We start from the raw sequence: 22,647 nt of genomic DNA, 5'->3' as shown, positions 1-22,647 counted from the left end.
CGTTTCTTCTTCCTCTTCCCCTTCGCATTTGTCTTCCTTTTCGCCACTTGTGTGCTCCCCTTGACAACCGGCAAGAGAGCAGCACGCGTTGCTATCAAAACAATGAAGAATAATTAAAATTCGCCCTCAAACAATTTGTAAGCGCGGCGGAAGTAGCTGCGAGACGATGGCAACCAACTGCCATGAAGCAGCTCTTCGGCACTCCGCTGGGACTCTCACAGCAACAGCAGCAGCTGGGCGTGGACGTGTGAGGGTGGAGTGTGAATCTAGGTTGGAGTTGCATGCCACACCACATGCTCATAAATAAATTTATGTTTGCCGAAGTATTGGGCGTTATTTTCTCGCTCTCTACCTCTGCAGCTCCTGCTGGGCATATATTTGTTTGCTTGCTGCCAAGTCTGTCATCCTTGGCCGAAACGTGTGCTGCAAATAAAACTCGGTTCTTTCCAATTATGAGAAATTCTTTTCCATTCCATCGTGCACAACACACACACACACAGTAGATAACTCATTCGTCATTAAGAGTGTTGTGATAGGTCTTGTTGCCATTTCAATTGCACTCATCCAAGTCTATCAAATCCCAACATTCTGCATTTGATTGATGAAATAAGCAAATCACAATTGCGTTGCATTTAAGTCTGTTTTTATTTTTCTATTTCTGCAAGTTGTTCTGTTGCTGAAGTTGCTACAATAAAATTTCTTTCGCTCAAAGCCAGATTTATGCAGCCACTTTGTTGCCTTCTCCAAAGCGATGTTCGCTAATTATGCATTATACTTTAACAAAGTTAACCAATGATTCAATTTACCAAATTCAATAAAAGTTAAGCGCATATACAAAAGGCTGTGAAGGCAATGGGAAAAAATCTAGAAAGCTGCAAAAGTTGCACTTCCGCCACGACGAGGCACAGACATACTCATAGAATGAGAGCGGCAAGCATTTCGGGCAAAGGCTGACGACATCCTTTGAAACTGGCAAATAATCCCGCAAAACCGGGCGCTTAACTTTTTCAACATTTATGCGGGGCCAGGCAGCTTGCCTTCGCTTTTGCGTTCGCTTCCTCCCTCCATATGTATCAGAAGCCTTTTATATTTCTTTTTTATAGTATGCTTTTCCTCTCGAATTTTTTTGCACAATGTTTTGCCGTTTAACACAAAGTTAAAATGTCAACGATGTCTGATCGTGTTCCATCGTTGGCCAAAACCCGAAGCCAACAACATCAACGACATCGACAACAACGACAACACCAACAACAAAAGGAAAAACAAGAAATTCATGACGTTGTCATGAAACTGATGGATAGATGTCTGGGTCCAGTGACCAAACACTGAGTATTAGAGGCCCGACTGTCTCTATGAGTATGCACCCACACAATATTCGTGTTTACAACACTGAAACACTTTGAATACAAAACCCTACAACGCCCTTTGAACGAGCTAATTCAACTAGTTTTTGAAAGCTCATCAGAGTAGAGAATACAAACAAAGTACAGTACTGTGAATGGTATCGCAATGGCCAAAGCTAAACGGTATTCGCTTTAAGTTTAATTTAGATCCTCAGCATTGCAGAATGTTTTTAAAGCTCTGATTTATTGCTCGCTCTTATTTACATTTATTTCAGTACTTTTTGCCTGGTCATCTCCAGAGGGAATTGAAACTTCGCTGTGAGCACTTGACTCAATATTTGGTGTATTTCCTTGGGCTTATGCGAGTACAATATCCATCTAACTCACAAAAATCTTATTTGTATATAACAAATACATTCACATCACCACCAACAACATGCGAACAGTTGAATGTGATTCTCGAGTTTCGATTCGTTTGGCTTTATTTGTCGAAATAATATTAGTGTTAGCATTTATTTGCTGGTGCAAATAAGCGAAATGCTCCCCAAAGCAAAATCTATTGTTTTACTTCAGCAATCTGAGCTTCTAACTCGTTGTCCTAGTGCTGCTCCGCATCCTCCCCCTTTATATTATTCCGTTGGTTTTTCTTTTTTCGTTTTGCGCAACTACGGAAATATGATTAATGCAGTTGGGAAATCGAGCCATGGTAATTTGCTGCTTTATTGGCATATGCGCATACACATTTGTATACGAGGATGTATGTATGTTTAATAACGAATTGGATTCTCTCAAGTGATTTTTATTTCTACCAAAAATACATCGAATAACCAATGAACTGAATTGTATAAATTCACCCGTGATTATTTCATTGTGGAAGCCTCTGAAAATGAAATTCGCAATAATCTTCAAGAGAATTATGATTGCTTGTGTATCTTCATAGTGAGTATTCAATTGAGTTGTGAGTGAAAATAGAATAGAAAATAGAGGTGGCATAACAGAATAATGCATTTATTAAGTAATTTAATTGCCAGCTACTTGTCCGTGGGGTAGGCTCCGAAAGCACGCACGTGCTCGCGGATGCGCACTGCATTGATGGCTATGAATCCTCCAGCATCCTGTGGCACATAGCCACCATGCTCATCCATAGAGACCAGTTGCTTGTTGTAGAGCGCACCCGCTGAATCGTTGGCTTTTCGAGCAATGGCACGACAGTATCCGGGCGATAACTCAATGGTCACCTGACCAGTGACCTGCTCCTCGGCCAACTCAATGCAGCGTCGCACGTAGAGCGCCTCTGGACTGAACCAGAAGCCATTGTACACATAGTCGGACATGCGATCGCGCAATAGTTGCTTTGTACGCAGTACCTCGCGATCTAGAGAAAATACCTCCAGGTCTTGATGCGCGGCGTAGAGAATTGTGCCACCGGGAGTCTCGTAGACACCGCGAGATTTCAGTCCTACATATCGGTTCTCGACAATATCAATCCTTCCAATGCCATACTTGCCGCCAAGCTCATTTAGAAATGTGAGCATATCCAGTGGAGTATTGTACTCTCGCCCACTTGCCACATCCTTGACGGTCGTTGGCAGACCGCGTTCAAAATGAATGCACACGCGAGTGGAAGTCTGTGGCGCTTGGGTGAGCGGATGCAGTGTAAGCTCGTATAGACTGCTAGGAGCGACAGTGTTGGGATCTTCTAGTACACCCGACTCGTAGCTTATGTGCAGTATGTTGGCGTCAGTGCTCCAGGGTGTGGATGGCTTCGCTGTCACCTCAATGTCATGAGCTTTTGCATAGGTAATAAGATCCAGACGACCTTGAAAGCGTCGACAAAATTCCACATCGCGCCAAGGTGCAATAATCTACAAGTCACATAAACTTCTAGTCAAAGGAACTTCAGAGCAAGGGGCATCGAAGCGAATTACTTACCTTGAGATTTGGCTGCAGCGCATAAGCAGAGAGCTCAAAGCGCACCTGATCATTGCCCTTGCCAGTTGCGCCATGCGCCAAGTACTTAGCTCCGTGCTCTCTTGCGGCTTCCACTAGGGCAACACTGATGCACGGTCGGGCTAAGGAGGTGCCAAGCAGATAACGTTCTTCGTAGATAAGACCCATTTGGATCGCCGGCCAAATATAGTGCTGGACAAAGCTTTGTTTGACATCAGCAACAACTACCTGCAACATTGTAGCATTATCAGCATTTGACACACGCAAAAATTTGATTGTGTTTGTGAGCTGCTCTTACTTGTTTGGCACCTATTTTGAGCGCCTTTTGACGGGCTGCCTCAAAATCCTCCTTTTGGCCAACATCAGCCATCACGCATATGACCTCATACTGTTGGTCCAGCAGCCACTTGAGTATGCAGCTCGTGTCCAAGCCACCAGAATATGCCAAGACAACCTTCTCAACTACCATTTTAGCAAGTATCCGCCGCTTGTGTTGCTCACTCTACGCTGCGAATTAGAAAACTGAGAGCTAAACAGCTTATACAGTCTTTTGAGTCGTTTTCCTATCAGCTTAGCTTATCAGCTGCTGTTGCTGCAATGAAAGTCTCCTTCATGCTTGATACGAAGCTCTCTTAGTCGCTGCTTTAGCTGATAAGCGAGCTTGTTAGCAAACTATAAAGCTGTTTAGATTAGTATCAGTCTCATTGGCGGTTAGTGCCTAGAACACTTTTTGAAATTATCAATGAAAACTAGTTAACTCATTTATTAGCTTATCAACTTTTCTACTGTCAAATCAAACAATCCAAAGCCATAACTTAACGATAACATATGTAACTGCCCAACTTGATACACGTGTGAGCAAATTAAAAATTATGGAAACAATGCCGTTGAATGTGGTGTGACTTTTTTACAGTCGGTTATTTGCATTTGAAAAATATCTTCAAATCTGCACTACTATATGCATTATATACAGATGTACATATACATACATATATATATATATATATATATATGTATGTATATGTACATCTGTATGTTTGCATAGTTGCTCCTAATACATATTCTATACAATTAAATTTTTCTCCTAATTCTTCTTCAATTTCCAGATGTCATTTGTTTCTACATATGTATGTACATACATACTTACATACATTCAAACATACATGAATTTATACATGCATACATTCATGCATTCATAGTATGAATGTATGAATTTCATACATACTTACATACACATATGCACACATTTACCATTAAAGTGATCTTTAGGGAGAATAGGAATTTTTGATAATTTGCTAGAATTGTTTAGTTCGTTAAGAGTTTAGTTTACATTGCTCGCGTTCATTTTTGTGTTTAATTACAGGGGAAGTACACAATTATTAGCAGTGCAAAAGTGAAAATCCAACAACTAGTTTCTTTATTTTTTAGTATTTTGTGTATAAAATATTATTTAAAGTACACGATGCGAGATCTTATCGATTAATCGAAACTAAAAGCTCACAATGAGAATGATTAATATTTGACAAAAAATCAATATCGTTTCACATAAAATATTTATTTATGTTGCTTTAATATAAATTTCACATTTCGATGATACATTTATTAAATAAGTTAACAGTTGCCAGAAGCCCACAATGAATCGATATAGAGTTTCAAATAATTGACGAAATCATTAAATAATTTTAGTCCCAATTCTTTATTAAATGGTATATTTTGATAAAGAATCTTAACTTATGGCCACACTGCTTGAAGTTTTGAGCATTGCGAGCTTAGAAGTTGATTAATTTGGACGTTTTTTCTTCACAATTTTTCCCATCAAAAATGGCAAGCCGTAAGTTTTTTTTTATGATTTATGATTATGATTTTTTCTTACATGAATCTAAAATTCTATAGAATCTACTTCGTTTTGGCCCAACCTAATGAATCTGGTTAACATTTCAAACCTCGTACAAAGTGATCCCAATAATGACTTAAATGACTTGAAAGTTCTTCTAAAAAGCCAATTCCCTGGAAATGCGGTGCAAGTGTTTCTTTTTGGATCACGCTTTTTAGGCGTGGGTAATGAGAAGTCAGATTTTGATGTTTGTGTTAAAATTGGTAAGATGTGAAACATTGATGTCATATTCAAAATATATACTCCAATACCATCCAGATAATGGTTTCATCGAGCGGAATATTATGCGCATAAAATATGCCATTAAATCAGATGCGAACTGGAAATTTTTGGAAATGCTAGATGGTAAATGCCATGTTATTCGGGCTGTGAGTGTTCCGATGAACTTACAATACGATATAAATTGTAGCGGCGATCTTTCTTATTGTAAGAATAAACTGGTGAAGTATATATTTGACTTGCAACCCATAGGTAAACTAACTTAAAAGTCATTACACTTAAATATTAAAATGATCCCGTATTTCAAACTTTTGCCAGCTCGTTATATGGTTATTTATTTGAGAGATTGGACAAATAAACACAATCTAAGCGGAAGCTTCCGAAGCCACATAATTGTCAAAATGGTCATCTATTTCTTACAAGTAGCAAAATTCCTACCAGGAATTCAACATTTTCTCAAAAATCAATTGATCACAAGCGAAGGTGCGTATAAACTAATTATATTATGATATATATTTACACATACATTTATTTACATATGAATATAATTGTTTTACTTCTAGATTGTGATGTCGATTTCATTGAGTTGAATTATCATCCTTTAATATGAGCAAAATCATAGTTAATGAGACCGAAACACGAGAAATATTAATAAAATTTTTTCAATACTACTCAAACTTTTCATTTTCGTATTACACTATTTGCCCTTATTTGGGATTGGAAGTATCGACCTCGTCGCTTTCTACAAAAATGCCCAAGAGGTAGCTATATAATCGATCTAAATTATAATTTTTAATCAACTTTTATTTATTTAGTTTTACCAATCCATATTTTTACCGAGATGCCATTGTTGCTCAAGACATGTTTTACTTGAACTGTAATAAAGCAAAACCTATAAAACCATGTTCTGTTGAGCACTTCAAGGCGGCGTGCCGAAAGAGTGTTGTATAAAGTCCAACATTTCACTTGAAAATTAATCTATTCTCATAATGTTACAAATTTAATTAATGAAGTAAATAACTGAAATAAAATATTTTGCTACCATTTGAAATTTAATTATAAAGTGTGTCAATCCGAAAGTCAGTGAATCGGTGAAATCCATTTTTACTGACATTGGCATTGAACTAGTATCTCTTTGCACGCTTGGGTTGGACGTTCATAAATTTTATACTTCACTGCATGCATAATTGTCAATCAATTGACTAAGCACTTTTTCATTAATTGTAGTTTATCAATTATATATTTACATAGATTAGCATTCAATTAAGGATATATTGACTACAATTTGAGTATAAAAGCGTATCAATGCCAATAGGAAAAACAGAAGAAGATTTTCTGGCACTAGAAACGCAATGAAAATGCGCAACCAACACTTGACTGGACATGGACTCGGCAATGCCCGATCGTTGCTCGGACTCATTATAATTTTTGTGATTTGGCAACAGTGTCATGCTATGTGAGTACACATTATATAATAATCAGCTATGAATCGATGCTACATCATTTACAACTATCTATAGGACTACTTCAAACACCCCATGTAAAAGGCAACATACACAAAAGGACTGCGCAATTATCAAGGCTATTTCTCAGGGAGTGGGCGATTATTGTAATAACGACAATTTTAAATGTGACCCAAGATTAACATGCACTTACTCAAAGTGCTGGGGTTGTATCGACGATATATGTTACCCGGACTGTGGCCGTGTTAAAAGATTGCCTCCCAACCGTCTACCAAGTTGGTTTCAACGTACGCCGCTTGAAAACTTTGCACAAAAATATATAGAGCCCAATTATGATGACGAATCTACTAAATACGCATCCATCGATTAAATACATACGTTTTACATGTATGCGCATATGTAATAAGTGTCTAATTATATTAATCTGAAAGTTATGGTATAGGCAAAAAAAAGAAATTGAACAAAAAAATAATAATTATGAGAATGCATGAATACTGCAAGCACAAATTCACCTTGTTTTAAATGGAAAACATACATTTTTGATTTATTGAGCAATTAACCTATTCTTCCGAATTCTGAATTGGGGGATCCAACGAGTCAAAAAATTGAAAGATTTTATTCAGCGTATATTAATAAGCACTTCTGTAGAAAAATATGAAAAAGATTATTTGGTTGTGCAAATGGCGTAAAGCAAGCTTTTGATAACAATTTGGTTGCTCGCGTTCATTTTTGTGTGTAATTACAGGGGAAATACACAATTATTAGCAGTGCAAAAGTGAAAACAACAAGCTACTTTTGTTCGCATTGTGCACAGTTTTTGATCTTTGCAGCATAGTTGTCTGTTAGCTTCTGCAATTCGCCTTTTAATCCTGATAGCTCAACCTTCAAGACATGATTAAAATTAGTATTGAACGAATTTACTTCAGATCGACTTCTTTCACCTTAAAATCTGTTTGCAGCTGCTTGTTTTCCTGCTCAAGTTGCGCCAGTTTCATCGCAGTTACATACAATCGTTTAACGATGATATATGTACACTTGGCCCTCGCTTAACACGGGGGTTACGTTCCTAGAAATCCTCGTGTTAAGCGAAACATGGATTCAGTACAAATTAAGGGGTTACGTTCGCAAAATTCAAAATTGGCAGCAAGAAAAATTTTTTATTGTTCAAATTTGGTCTGTTCTTATTAAAGTTATATATTTATTTAAAATTAGCCAAAAGTTATTATGCGTATGCCTTTAATAAATGCATAACATTCATATTTTCAAAATTAAAAGCTGGTATTAAATTAAAAAAGTTAGGTTAAACTTTATAGAAACTTAAAAAGTAAGGAGATCATCATTTTGAAATGCATTTCGTTTACTATAAAGCACAGAGTTGGATTTCACAAGACCGCCTAAAATTATGCTTTAATTTTACAACTGCAAGAAAAAGGTTTATGTTCCACCACCAAGCCATAGATGGCGCCAATGAAAAAAAACGCGCAGCTTCTCTGAATGTTTATCAATTTCAACCTTGTCTTAATATACCTCTTAATATTGAAATCGACAAACAGCCTTCTGTGAGTACTTGAACCAATTTATTAAGTCTGTGCGAATCAACCAACAATTGATAGTTGCGACAATAAATATTTTGAATTTGTATCTTGTGTGTTACAGTTTAAGTTGCTAAGCACGCACAATAACTTGACATATTCCACGCCATGAACTTGACTGTGTACATAAGGAATGATGTTGCTTGCCTAATTAAATTCAGCTCATTTCATTCATTTTAATATTGGGGGCTATTCCAAGTCCAATGCGCAATCGTGATTTATGCCTCTTTTTGGGGTTTGTCACAAAAGTCATAAGGAAATTGGGCAGCAGCAATTACAAATAAAAAGTGTGTATGTAAAATAAATGTACATAAGTACACGAGAAATACAGACTTGAAGCCGGGCTCAGTCGGCAGTCAGCAGTCAGCTGGCATTTTCATTCACTTTTTCGGCCGGTCGAACCATTTGAAGTCAGTCGTCAGTTGCCGCTCGCATGATTCACACGTAGAAAAAATAAATCGCGTCGCGTATTCGGCACACCTAACTGTAAATCCGAGTGCTTGTGCTGCATACGAAGCACAGGAGGTTTTGTAGAACACCCAAATATCAGGAAGCTGTTTTTGGTTAACAAATGAAAACAAACAACACTTATCAAAAGTAAATATTTGTGTCAGTTGTGGGTGGTGACTCTCAAACTGTGGCTTGCCACATTCCGCACACACATACTCACATAGTTCAAAGCACTGTTGCACTGCTTGCAAATCGAAAGAGAAATTACACAATGTGCAAGTGGCAACAACAACTATCTAACTTATAGTTGGTTTTGGTCAGCTACGGCTCGGCTCTTGCCAAAGTCGGCGCTAAACTGCACAATTCACAGTAGAGTATTTTTGTTGTTTTTTTGTTATTATTACTGCTTGTGTGTTGCACGCTTAACGAATGGTCATGTCTGCAAAGAGATTTTCCAAAAGTTGCAGCAAAAACACTTTAGTGTAGTGTATTTCCATCCCGCAAGTAGTTTGTGTCTTGGACAAGTCTTTTGTTTACTTATTAAAACTATACGCTCGAACGATCGTTAATGCCGCTTTTCTGTAATGACAAACTACAAAGAGCAACAATCAAAATAGCATTTTGAAGCTGTTTACAATAAAGGGGTCAAGTGCAGGCATTCATCAGAGATTACAACAGTTGATGGGATGTTCATTAAAATCTTACAGAGTGGGCACTCACGGCTTGTCCATGAGAAATGCGATAAGTCTGCTTCAGAGAAATAAAATAAACGTGCGGCAAAAACTAAAACAAGTTCGACTACCTAGGCTGTGTACTGCTTGCAGCTGTATCCCAACAAGTAGATTCTAAGCAAGCAGTTCACGGCTTGGCAAAGCAGTTAAATTCTTAAATGTTAAAAACATTTCAATGACTCTACAACTAACGATATACAATCAACTATAATAAATGGTATTTTGAATGCCAAGTATCTTTGTTTATCGCACATGCTAAATAACAAATATGTATTTAACACTTATCAATACAAATTTGAACTTGTATTTAACAGAGTCTTGTATGTAGAAACGCTAAAATTGAATTATGTCGCAACAGTCGCTCACAAACTGTAACGGCTTCTGCTTAGTTGCTGTTATTCTGATTGCTTGCGGTGTCGCGCATGCGTCCAACCACCAAATCGATGTCGATGAAGATCTCAAACACTTGATCGGTCGCTGCCACCATGATCAAGCCAGTGACGGTGATTACAACGATTGCATGAAACAGGTATTCAACGATTTGCGCGCTTATTTCACCACAGGTGAGTCTCTCATCAAGCGCTAAGCGGAGTAATGGCAACAAATGTGATATTTTTCAGGGGTGCCTGGTTACAACATTAAACCCTTTGATCCCCATCATGCGTCGTTCGTTGAGCTGCGCCGCGGTGATCCACATGGCCCGGGCAGTTTTAAACTGATTTTACGTAACGTGTCCGAATATGGCTGGTCGCGATCCGAGGTGACAAAGTTTCACAGCGACGTAGAAGATCAGCGCATCGTCTATGCTCAATACTTCCCAGAGAAGAGCCTCGAGGGCGAGTACGAATTCGTTGCGAAGATGTTGGGCGCTGAAATGAAACGTATTGGCCACTGGAACCTCACGCTATATGATTACAGGTGATGACTATTATTCAATTGTATTGTGATCAGCGAGATTTTAAATTGTTATTTCTTGGCTCTTAGTCAAACGACAAGCGTGCGACGTGTTGGTGCTCCTGGATCACTGCTTAAGGTGCATGTGGAGGTAGATCGAATTGGCGGCATGGAACTACATATAGGCAATCTGCTGCAGGGCCAGCCATTAAATCAACTGGCTGACGGAGTTATTAACAGCATGTGGCAGGTGGGTTTGCCTTTCGTTAGGCCAATGATCAATGAGCTGGTGAGCACGGCATTTACGGACATTTTCAACGAATCCTTTCGACACTTTCCGCTGGAAAAGTTTGTAAGCCAGACATGAGCTAGTTCCTCAAAGACTCAATATGTATATAAACTATATTTAACCAAACTACAAACTATTCTTCAATGTCGAATAAAAGAGGCAGATTGTGCACAAAATCTAAACGTCGGTTAGACTGCTGGCGACCAAGTCATCTCGCACTTCCTTCTTGGGCTGCTGAAGTGACGACAGCGCCAGACTGCGCGCAAATATATTGCCCAGAGATATGACCACATATCCGGAATTTTGCAATTGCTGTTCTACGGTGTCGAGCAACAGCTGATAGGCTTGTTCCAGTTCAGGTGTTAAAGTGGCTAAACAGAGGAGAATAGAATTTAATTCAATAACTGATTTAATAAGAGAGAAGATACTTACGTTTCTGATGCAGTTGCTGCTTGCTCAGATCGAACATGAAGCGCAAGTAGCACAGCTGATTGTAGAGATCACGCTCCGAGTACTGCCGTAACATGGAGCCGCTGTTGCACTTGAGACAACGTGGTCGCCGCATTTCGAGGCGTATCGAATAGCTCCTCGTGTTGTAGTTGCAATCGGGATGATCGCACACCAGCCAATTCCGGTAGAAGCGTTGCACATAGCTGCGCATAGTCAGCTGCAGTTGATTTCGTATGCTAACCAGATACTGCAGCGGCGATGTTTGGCACTCCGCATTGACGCACTGCTGCAGCACGGCCACGTGGCTGCTGCTCGGGCCCGGTCGATAAGCACTCGCCATCAACTGCTCCGTCTGGCAGCCGACGCATTTGAATCGGAAAGGTTCGCATAGTCTATACAGTTGCAGTGTGGTCTTCTGCAGGGACTCGCCCTCGGCTTCCTCAGTGCGCTCCTGTTGAGATCTGAACGAGACAGAAGAGAAGATGAATGTAGCATCCGAAACTCACCATCATCAGAGCAGACTTACCGCTGAGCATTTTGCCTATACTTGCTGGCATCCATGCCCAGGCACTCGGCAACGCGACTCGCATCGGTGCCCTCCAGCACCTCGACCATGCGCGTGACCACGGGATGTATTTGGTGGGCCAGATAGTAGTTGGTGTCCAGCTTCAGTGTCTCGCTGCTCTTCAGCTCGTCCAAATGGTAGGCACGTTGCATGGCGGCATTTGTGCTGCCATCCACGCAGATCACATAGTCCACCATGTCGCCCTTCTTATAGCGACGATTGCGCTCGCGATTCATGCGCAGCGCAACTTGCACATGGGGCAGCGACGAGCTGTTCGCATATTCCTGTGGCGCTCGCGTCAGTTGCTTGGTGATCACATAGAGTGGCAGTGGCACAGCCGACTCGGCAATTTGATCTTTAATGCGTCCAAGCTGCGCATGCACAGCATCCAGTTTATCTTCTAGCGGTTTCTCGGAGAGCACTTCGTCGAGTGCCGCCTTGCCCACCATGACAGCCAGTTGTGACCAATCGCGTCGCACAATGTCCAAGCCCTTGTGCTCCTGCTCACGTCGTAGCACTCCTTTGGCATTCTTGCTCAGCTTGACTGCAGCATATTTCTTTTTCTTGAGGAGCAGCAGACAGGCAAAAACTCCATCGATGTCCAGTTCCAGCTGCTTGTATAGCTTGTTCACGCTCTGCTTGATCATATGCCCAATCTTGTAGACTTGATCATAGTCCGTGATGTTCGTGTTAATCATGAGGGAGTCCGTGTCTCCATAGACCACATCGTAGTTGAGCTTCTGTACCAGCTGCTGCGTATTGACGAGAATCTCGCGACCCTTGTGCGTCACCAGTGCAGCCAGATGCTGTGCAAAGAAACGCGAATGCGCGAATCCCAAGCAACCGTACATCGAGTTCGCAGTCAACTTGAGCGCCATCTGACGAATGTGATACTGCATATGCAGATCGGGCGACAAGTCGGGCACTGCCATCAGTTTCTTCACCTCGCGACGTGACTCCACGAGGCGACGCAACTGCTGCGGCAGGATACCAGGCTCAACGCTGGAATCTGGCAGCGCAGGCAGCTGCTCCGCATCTGCTGCATAAGGCTGATGTACCGTCGTAAAGCAAATATTGTACTCCTGTATTATGCTGGGGTAGAGTGAGTTAAAATCCATGAGCAGCACGTATTTCTCATAGAGACCACGCATTGGTTCTAGCACCAAGCCACCTGCGTAGGCAGCCTTTTTACGGGCCGCGCCAGCTGCTCCAGTTGTCGTCTCATTACCAGTTGCATCAGGGTCACCTGAGGCAGTAGCAGTAGCAGCGGCAGTTGCGCCGCGTCGAGGTGGCTGTTTGTCGGGCACAATGTAGTTCTTCTCGTGGAAGGCGTGCAACAGCAGATACTCATTGCGCTCAGAGCGACCGCCTTGCAGCGTGCGAGTCATGGTGTTGCCACAAATGTTGGTGATCTGCAGCGCCAGTGGCATGATGTTCAGCTCGCACATTAGGCGCAGCATGTACGAGGCATCTTGCATAGTTAGCGAGATGAGTTTGGTGATGTTCTCGCCTGCAACAGCGAATCGTTAGCTTTCGCCACCAAGTTAAGCAATCAGTTTCAAGTAACTTACCCTTCTCATACATCTCTAGCAGATCATCAGCATTCACATCCATACGCTCAGACTCCTGCAGCTTGAGCACCTGCTGGCAGAGGGTCTGCAGATCATAAGATCTGGCCCGTATGCACTCCTCTGCCGAACGCTTCACATCGCAGACCATGCGACCCACAAAGTGATCCAGAAGGCGCTTGCCAAACGATTGCGTAAAACGCAAGCGTCCCATGCGAGACCATTGCGGAATCTTCAAGGCGACGATCTGATCCGTAATCACATTCAGCTGACAGTCCAGCGCATCAAAGGTGACAATCAGATCGGCATCTATCTGCTGGTACTGCGCCAAAAACCAGCTGAGCAGCGCACGCTCCGTGTCATGTTTGTAGATCTTCGTGGACTTGTATTTGCTCAACTGCAGATTCAAATCAAAGGGCCAGCTGGAGACAGCGGGTCGTGTTAAAGCGCACATGTGGCGATTAAAGGCGGGCTGTGGCGCCGGTTTATCAATGTGAAAGCGATTGTGAGTGAGCATCGAGATCATGCAGATCTCGTTCTTGAGGGTCTTCGGGTTCATCGAGGTGCGCACATTGAGTGCCAGCAAGGTGATGGCCGGCGGAGGCGTTGCTTTCCCTTGCTCCAGCAGCACCTCAACGTTCTTGGGCTCGGCAACAGTCAGATCGGTCTTGCACCAGCTAATGGGTGCGGGATTCACATTGAAGCCGCTGATCTGCAGCCAGCAGGGCCCCTTAATCTTGCGCTCAAGCAGGAAACGCTCCAGGGCATTGGTGGTGGTTCCGAAGATATGCGCTATGGAATCGTATTTCTTGGCGAGCACATTCGGCGCCATCTTCTTGCCATCGTAATGGACTTCCAGGTAGTCGCAAGTCTGCGGCACATCGATGCCAATCGCATGGTTGGCAAAGTTCTTGCTAACCTTACGGGAGCGGAACGTTTCCAGTTTAAGTTCGGCGGCTATTTGGGTATCAAACTCCTTGTACATATCGGCAACAGTGACCTTCTGCTTTGTGGGCTCCTTTGTGATGGGATCTAACAACTGAAAGAGTTGCAAATGTAAAGATTAACTAACATAGTATATAGTAAGCGAATGGCGTACTTACATACTGTCGGGGTAGCAGATACAGCACCCGATTGATGTTTTGCACACGCACACAGATGGACTTGCCATCAGCTGTACGTCCGAAGAGAAACACTTCACCTGGCAGCTTCTGTGCATCTTCCCAGGCCTCCCAGTACCAGAAGCGCAGGTGCTCCACGTTCGTTGGATCTATAGCAGCTGTAGACGATTCTGCCGCTTCGCTCGCCAGCACTGACTTCTCAAAGTCATCGTCCATTTGGCAAATGGACTCCCAGTTACTGAGCAGTTTGCTCATATCCTCAGTTTCAGGCTTCGCAGTCGCAATTGGCGTTTGGGGCTCGGCCTTAAATGTCTTAGTCTTTGGGGTTGTCACCTCAAATTGATTCTCATCGTCATCCAAGCAACTGAAATCCAACTCATTGTCGCATACCTCTGGCATGGCTTCGTCCGCGTTACTTTTTAGCTCTTCGGCGGTTTCTTGCAACTTTTCCTCCTTTATTTTGGCTGCCGTTATTATTGTTGCTTTCTTGTTGGTTACCTTTGGCTGCAAAATGCGTTCCAGCATCTCGTCGTCGCTGCTCGCTTCCGCTTTTTTACGCTGCTGCTCCTGCTCTTTGATATTGCTCAGGAAACTATTCATATACGCCTTGGCGGCAGCAGCATCCGACTTTCGAGAAGCAGCCACAATTTTAGCTGGAGCTATAACCTTTTGTTCCTTGGCTGTCTCGTCCTTTGGCTCCTCCTTCATTTCGCCTAGTAGATCGGCCAACACATCATCATCCTTCACGCTATTCTTTACATCAACTTTTTTTGGGAACTGCGTTGCTGAAGAGATTGCGTATGGAAGCCTTTCCTTTGGCGGGTTTGTCGCTGTCACGCGGCCTTTTCTTAGCAGCGACACCTTTCTTCTTTTTGTTATTGTTGCCCTGTTCCTCTCCCTCGTCGGAGTACTCGTCTTCATCTTCAAAGAAATCTCGCCCATCTTCTGCGTAGCCAGTTCCGTCTGTTGATGAAATACATCCGAGTTACTTTATGCACTCTTTGTTAAGTGACGAAGTGACTCACCGTCTTCAATCCAATCTCCGCCGTATTTCTCGCCGGCACGCTTGGCATATTCCCGTTCGTCGACCACTTCATACACATCGTCAACGCTTTCCTCCACATGGCATTTGTTTTTGGTTCCTTTTAAGCCTCTTAAGCGCTCCAGCGCCGCAAATCTGCCAGTTTTATCAATGCGTTGTCGCTTGACGCGTGGACCAGCTACGGTTCATTTTATTATTAATTAATGTTATACACATTCATTTCGCTACTTACAGGGTGAATCTGCCATTTTCAACTCGAAGCTTAGATTAAAATTCCTACAAATTAAAATTATAAATACTTTACGCAGCTGAAGATTGTTTGCGAATTGGCGGGAAAACATTCAGTGTATACACACTGATGCAATATGAAAAAATACTTTTGGCGCTGCCATACCATACCATAACAGAATTTGCTCCTCGTGAGCAACACTGTTAAATACGAAAACAGCTGTTGACAAAAACTCTGATACTCTTTTTTATGAAAAATGTCCTTTTGAATGGAAGTCAGTGTGAGGACAACACTCGCATGAATAACAACAAAATTTTTCAACGGCGTCAACTTTTATTTTTAAAAACCAGAAACTAACTAGTGTGCGTTTTTATGCGCGTTTTGAAAATATACCAAAACACCACACGAAGAATGTAACCAGGTGTCAAATATACTATAGCCTGTTTCCATATCCATTCAACATTTAGTTTATTTTATTATAACTATTTGGCGCAATTTTCAAAATGTTTAACACAAATGTCATCTTAGTATATATAGTAATAAATAATAAGTTTATTTTTTTTTATACAAATAGGTATTGAGATTTTTAACATTATTTCGATGTGAAAACAAAATTTAAAAAATCCTATTAAGCCTAATATTTCTTCATTCACACGCAAAGTAAAGTAATTGATTATGATTTACGTTCAAAATATATGTAAGTATGCGCTTTAATTTATTATTTGTTTTTTAATTAGATAACGTACACTTTCAGTGGAGTTTTCATTAATGTTGAATATGGTTAATCTATCCGCCACGTTTAATTCAAGGGAATTCAGAGGCTAGCGTCGGCTAAACTAAGTGTTACCAGATCAACCAATATAAATTCAATGCAATTCGGACAAAAACAGGTTCAACCTTGGAAGTTTAATTTCCGTTTCCTTTGTAGAATAATACAAAGTTTCTCCATAAACTGCAAAATTAATGTAGCTTGTCACACATAAGAATTGAAAAATTGTTTTAAAAAGTGCAATGTGAAAATGTGCTGCACAATCTTTATTAAAGTAAGTCAAGAACTCCAACAATACATCAATGAATATGGAATAATGCATAATATTATAAAACTCTATGTCAAATGCAGTTTGCCATTGTCTATGTCATTACAGCTGGCAATTGAATTTACACAAGATTACGCAAGCTAGAACTAATAATCTTTGAAGAAATAATTAATATTGATTACTTGTTTGATTTCATATCTTTGACATACATTCTTAAATACTTCCCAAAGTTCATTCATTAGAGACATTTAATACTTTTTTTCTTTCATTAAAAAAATATAATTATTCAAATGTTAATAATGTTTTGTTTCGAAAGTGTGAAGAAAAAAGCCCAACGTGTAAGGGGATGGTTATATCCGGTACCCATAGGGTAGCATCGTTTTATAACTGTGCGCCTTCAGGAAATGTATGTAACAAGCAGAAGGAATCATCAGCCATGTCTGTCCGTATGAACACCAAGATCTCAGAGACTATAAAAGATACTATATACTAATTATAATTTCTAATAATCGTATTTTGAAAGCACTCGTAACTTTGTACGCAGTTCAATTTGTTCGTTAATAAGTAGCGCATTTATGATTCCTAACAATTTATTGGCGATCGGAAAAAAATTGTAAAAGTTATTTAAGAAATACTGTTGTATGTCAAAAACCCCGTACTTCAATTGGGGCTTAGCTGCTTTGGCTGTAAATTTGGTATATTTGGTGCATTTTTAAATATAGTATCATATCAATATACTAAATATAGCCTTCGATTCTCTGGAAAATAGCCTAAAACTTCTATAACATTTGAAGTGTGTAGCCCTTTCCTAACAAGATTCTTTTACACCAACAGTTATGCTGATAAGGAATATAAATAATAATAATCATGAATTCCAATAATTTTAGCATACTAATCACTTGACTGTAGTGTCCGTACTCTTGTTATGTTATTAAAAAAACAAGCATGAAAACCATTTGTATCCATTCATATTGCAAAAATAAACAGTAATGTAATTTTCTATATTCTCGTTTATAATTTTATTGATCATTTATAATATTAATCTTATGGTAAGTTTTTTAATAATATATTTAAATTACAATGTACAGCAATCGCATTTAACTCTTGATTTTCAGAATCATTCCTTCATATTACACTTAAAGTTAAACAATACATATGCAAGTTCTGGTATATACACATACACTCAAGCAGACTTACATAATATACATACATACTCATATTCGTCAGATATATATTTATGACTATGCAAAAATTCATACATATTTACAGTTTGATAGAAAATATTATAATTTTTGTGTGTAGTCTTCAATTTTGGGTTGTAATCAAGAAGAGAATAGCCAGAATTGTAAAGATGTAGAAAATACTGTGTGGAATTAGGAAAAAGAATGGTGAACGATAGTAGCAGTGAATACACATAGTGAAAGGAACTGTGAAATTGAAAAATTCAGTCTTCCAGGAAAAGCATTAAGATTTTGAAAAGATTAATAAAGTGGTTAAAGATTGCAATAGCAAATTCAGATTTATGCTTTAATTAATGTGTTGGGTCTTCGAGGTATTTCAGCTATGGAGCATACATATATTGGTACATATTTCATAACAGTTTCAAGCCAAAGACATGGCACAGATTTAAATTAAGCTTAAGGAGATGTTTCCAAGTCCAGATTCCAGATTCCAGATGCCGATCCATAGTATATAATGCTAAACATTTAACAACAGTAAACATAACAACAATAATGGTTTAACAAAGCAAGGCACTCGCTATCTGTAATAATACGAAAGAAATGACAATTTAGTTCAATATGCGATATTAGAAGGTTCTCATTCTCAAGTATTTACCTTGCCATAGTACCTGCGCCCACACAGTTGGCACGGGCATTTCTACGATCACACCACTTGCACCGTGGCAAAGGCGCTGAACGTGACCTTTTTGGGAAACTCTGGACCAGGCGAACCACGTGTCTTGATCACGGGCTTCAGCGGCTGTCGTGGCTTCAACGAGAGGAGTCCGGCTGAGGCGGCTAGTTCGCGCAGCCGCTGGGAGAAGCCGCTACCACTGGAGTTGCTGCCCGTTGCTGTTGCAATCGCTGCACTATGATGCTCCAGACCGGCACAGTCAAGGACGTCGAGTCCGTTGTTGGATCGATAGACTTGTGCAGTGGCCGTTGGATAGACTGCCAGACTAGTTCCGCCTGTTGACGTCCCATTTGCGGCGACTGCTCCTGTTGTTGTTGTGGCTGCGGCCGCTGGTGTGATGTACCTGGAAAAAACGGATGAGAAATTGGATTAGTCAGAAAAACTCTGCTAATTGATTTATTTTTTTTATTTGCCAAAAACTTTGGGGTGTGAACAACGTTCACAAATAACCACATCGATGCCCATTCGAGATGGCTCGCACTCAACTGTGAACTGCCAGCTGGCATGTGGCAAGTCTTTATACACCGTGTGTGTGCTGTGCTGTGCTGTGTGTTTACGAGTATAGTACAGTGGGATGTTTTTCAAATAAACGCTCGCCCAGCAACAAGCTCGAGCCTCGATGCCAACATCTGCATGCAGATTAGCTCTATTTTGCTGGATTTATTTGATGTGCTGGCTAATAGATATTCGATTGGATTGGATATTTTATTTTCAAGCGATTTATTTAGCATCGACGAAGCGTGCTGTTTATTTTCGTACTCTGCTGCAATTTCAATGATGTATCAACCTCATAGATGCTAATTAATTTGTTTATGCCATCTCGGATGGCTTCGATTTTCTGTCGCTGTTGATGCTGACGCTGATGTTGTTGCGCTACTTTTTGGTTAGCCATTAACCATGTTTATATTTTAGGTTTAAGGTTTTTTTTGCAAAGTTTTTCTCTTTTATTTACCCACCACTCTGTTTGTTGTTGTCAAACTCACGCAATACATCAATAAAGTATGCAAATGAGCTCAAGCCGAGGCAGTGGGCAATAACAGCTCTAAAAGTTAAAAACCGCTCATAATAAAAATGTGTGATAAGTGTGGAGCGTTGTGCTGTAAATGCATTAATATTCCATTTACTACAAATTATTATTATGAAGAGTATTAAAATAAATTGATGAATTTCCCTAGTAGCCACTTTATTGAACTGTTTTTATTTGATATCAAAATATTGTATAATTATTGTTATTCAAGCATCCCAATCCCAGGGTTTCCCAATATTTATTTCCGTATTAAGTGATCACAATTGAGAAGCAAAAGTGTAATTTAATCATGTTTTTTTTACAACTTTAGTGCAATTTTTTGACAGCCTTGCCTAAAAACATAATTAGCATGAACTGCCCGTTGCTTTACTTCCTCATGATGTCAACAAGTTAATGTCAATTCATTTAATGTTCTGCTTGTTGTTGCTGTGGACAGTCAATTGGCATTCACGGAGCTGCGTCGCAGAGCTGAGCGAAAGGCGGTTAATGCATAAATAAATTAAAAATAAACCGTGTTAAAAGTACCTTATTATCTTTTTTTTATTCGTGCGAGTGTTGAGCTTCAAATGGAGGCACTTGATTGTGCGTTTTGATTTAATTTATCGCCTAATACATTTGGCGTCTTTAATTACCTCGTCTCTGTCCTTCTCCGCAGTAATAATATTCCACTGAGATTTGGATCAACTGGGTCAGAGAGTCTCAAGTCCCCGATTGCGCATCATCCTAAGCGTTTACTTCAATTATTTGAAATTGAAATACTTAATGGCAATGCTGCCTGTTGCCTGCTGCCTATGAGTCTTATACTTGTACTTCTACCTTCAATGCTCAATGTTTGAATGCCATGTGAATTTCGTTTTTCATTATCAGCCACCCAGAGATTTGTTGTTTGGGTATTGTTGCATTGTTTTGTTTGCGGTTTATGTATATATAATTAAGCATTATCAGCAGCGAATGGAAAACAGATGGGCACGATGGGAGCATACAACCTCTTGGTTGCATACAAAACAAATGCCTGCTTCTCTTCATTTTGGTTTTGGATTTGGTTTTGGCATTGAACTTTACTTTGACTTTGAATCTGAAGTGTTCAAGAAACCATAATTAATTATAATATTATAAACATCTTCATATATTGTTTTCATGCGTGGCATGCATGTGTGAGAAAATCGTTGTCCATTTTTCACACAATTTTCGGTTTTCATCTGATATTTAGTTCATTCGTTCTGCATCCAATGTCAGTGAAAGTAAAGTTTTAATACGAGTATTGAAGAATTTTGAAGATTTTCAATTTATTTGCATATATTCATGGTACTTCTGACAGACTTTTACAACCGCCGCAGTTTATGGCATATCATCTTGAGCTTAATTTTTAAGCTCTTGCTAATTTTGACCCAATTCTCAGCCCCTGTCACAAACTATTTTAAACGGCTTGTTTGCTTTTGGTTATAAATCATCGTCGTGTTCGTTGCTTCAGTCTTTTGTTTGCTGCCAAGTTAAAGTTGTTGTTGTTGCCGTTTATGTTTGTGTTGGTGCTGTCAAGTTCATAAATTTGAAATTGACCCCACGTGAGTAGTTGACTGTGCGAAATTGACTTATTTAAATGCAGTCTAATTTATTTAGGCAACGGCTATTGTTTGACAACGAATTAATAAATGCGATATTACAATACTTGGTGTTTGTAATGTGTGCATTGTCAGTTAGCTGACTGGCTGGCATCATGTTGAAATACTAAATTGTGTCACGAATTTTGCTGTTTGGCTTATTAAGTCGTCAACAGATTTGACAAATTGCCTTGCAAGTGCCATCCGCGGCTAAGCCAGTTTGTTGTCTGAGTCTTTTGTTTGCCCATTCGCATATTGGCAATTGCAGATGGCTTAGGCAAATGGCAAGCGAGCTTCGCAATTTGTCAATACGACTGGCATAAATCCATCATAGCAGCCAACGACAAAATCAATACCCCAGCTGAGCAGGCATCAACAACGATGAGCAAAAACATTGCATAATAAATTCAAATAAAAAGCAAAGTATCGCAATAAACAAGTGGCAGCTTGGCAACGCAACGGGACGACTTCAACTCCAACTCCAACTGCAACTGCGACTACTACGTTAGATGCTAGCTGAGATGGCAGAGCCACCAGGTTCTAACATAATTACATATTTTGCTTATGTTACATGCGGTTGCGCTGTCGCTTCTTCTGCTGGGTGTGCAGCATGTTAAGCAGCTGTGCCATGCACTTGCTCTGTGGCATGGGCCCAGAAAGTGGCAAAAAGGCAAAACAAAAGAATCGCCGCACTTTGCTGCACATGCGCAGTTTCACATCCGCATCGCTGACTGTTGGATGTTGAATGTTGCATGCTGACTGTTGGATGGCCAACAATTGCTTCATTTTGAGCAATTTTGATGCAACAATTATGTGTCAGGCCTCTAACGTGGAAGCGAGTTTGCTGTTTCATTCTTTTGTTTATCATATGACAAAAATGTTGCTAGCATGTGTCAAAGATTGCAACTGCCACAGGTTCTGCGCCAATTCCGCAATTACAATGTGGCAAATCAATTCTATTCCAGTTTTATTTTCGGGCCTCACATATTATTATTTATAGTATAAGCAGAATAAGAATAATTAGCAAGAAAATTCAATGGCTGACGTGAGTTTTAATCTGTTGTGAATAAATTTAAATATTGACATGTCTTACGTACAACAACTTGTTTTTTTCTAACTGGGCTTATTTTTGATGCCGCCTTATTCGAGCCGTACAAAATGTATTCTTATTATCATTAGGCGTGCTTGACTCTTGATATTTGACAAGCAATCAAGCCAAAACTGAGCTAAACACAACTTACGTATGCATACAAACAGGTTTGCGATTTATT

At 40.1% G+C, this 22,647-nt stretch overlaps 6 protein-coding genes across 6 annotated transcripts in view; 3 read left to right on the top strand and 3 right to left on the bottom strand.

Moving 5' to 3' along the window:
* Positions 1-2,313: 2,313 nt before the first annotated feature.
* LOC117575995 (argininosuccinate synthase) lies at positions 2,314-3,975 on the bottom strand. The gene is made up of 3 exons (XM_034260494.2): positions 3,592-3,975; positions 3,276-3,521; positions 2,314-3,208 (listed from the first exon to the last, which is right to left on the bottom strand). The coding sequence occupies exons 1-3, from the start codon at positions 3,760-3,762 to the stop codon at positions 2,375-2,377; spliced, it is 1,251 nt and encodes a 416-aa protein (XP_034116385.2). The 5' UTR covers positions 3,763-3,975; the 3' UTR covers positions 2,314-2,374.
* Positions 3,976-5,023: 1,048 nt separating this feature from the next.
* On the top strand, positions 5,024-6,439 carry LOC117575006 (terminal uridylyltransferase Tailor-like). The gene is made up of 6 exons (XM_034259083.2): positions 5,024-5,124; positions 5,187-5,390; positions 5,446-5,658; positions 5,725-5,889; positions 5,970-6,167; positions 6,222-6,439. The coding sequence occupies exons 1-5, from the start codon at positions 5,115-5,117 to the stop codon at positions 6,014-6,016; spliced, it is 639 nt and encodes a 212-aa protein (XP_034114974.2). The 5' UTR covers positions 5,024-5,114; the 3' UTR covers positions 6,017-6,167; positions 6,222-6,439.
* A 303-nt stretch (positions 6,440-6,742) lies between these two features.
* LOC117575055 (uncharacterized) lies at positions 6,743-7,394 on the top strand. Its single transcript, XM_052006706.1, has 2 exons — positions 6,743-6,862; positions 6,927-7,394. Exons 1-2 carry the CDS (start codon positions 6,759-6,761, stop codon positions 7,237-7,239), a joined length of 417 nt encoding a protein of 138 aa, XP_051862666.1. The 5' UTR covers positions 6,743-6,758; the 3' UTR covers positions 7,240-7,394.
* A 1,459-nt stretch (positions 7,395-8,853) lies between these two features.
* LOC117575248 (circadian clock-controlled protein daywake) lies at positions 8,854-10,992 on the top strand. Its single transcript, XM_034259379.2, has 4 exons — positions 8,854-9,058; positions 9,957-10,205; positions 10,263-10,560; positions 10,627-10,992. Exons 2-4 carry the CDS (start codon positions 9,989-9,991, stop codon positions 10,901-10,903), a joined length of 792 nt encoding a protein of 263 aa, XP_034115270.2. The 5' UTR covers positions 8,854-9,058; positions 9,957-9,988; the 3' UTR covers positions 10,904-10,992.
* LOC117575247 (DNA polymerase alpha catalytic subunit) lies at positions 10,920-15,942 on the bottom strand. The gene is given in 8 exon segments (XM_034259378.2): positions 10,920-11,196; positions 11,258-11,736; positions 11,802-13,350; positions 13,412-14,447; positions 14,512-15,303; positions 15,305-15,492; positions 15,555-15,749; positions 15,804-15,942. Coding segments are annotated over 8 exon segments (4,542 nt in total). The 5' UTR covers positions 15,913-15,942; the 3' UTR covers positions 10,920-11,002.
* Positions 15,943-17,847: 1,905 nt separating this feature from the next.
* Positions 17,848-22,647, bottom strand: part of LOC117575232 (myb-like protein I) — a 50,148-nt gene continuing 45,348 nt past the window's right edge. The window contains exons 2-3 of the mRNA XM_034259362.2: positions 18,674-19,094; positions 17,848-18,599 (exon numbers count right to left, since the gene is read on the bottom strand). Coding sequence (XP_034115253.2) covers positions 18,722-19,094 — 373 coding nt within the window. The 3' untranslated portion in view covers positions 17,848-18,599; positions 18,674-18,721. The remainder of the gene's footprint in view (positions 18,600-18,673; positions 19,095-22,647) is intronic.

This window comes from Drosophila albomicans, chromosome 2R (genome assembly GCF_009650485.2).
Source record: "Drosophila albomicans strain 15112-1751.03 chromosome 2R, ASM965048v2, whole genome shotgun sequence".
Taxonomy (NCBI): domain Eukaryota; kingdom Metazoa; phylum Arthropoda; class Insecta; order Diptera; family Drosophilidae; genus Drosophila; species Drosophila albomicans.
Note: the sequence above shows the minus strand (reverse complement) of the source record. Positions and strands in the feature narration are given on the sequence as shown.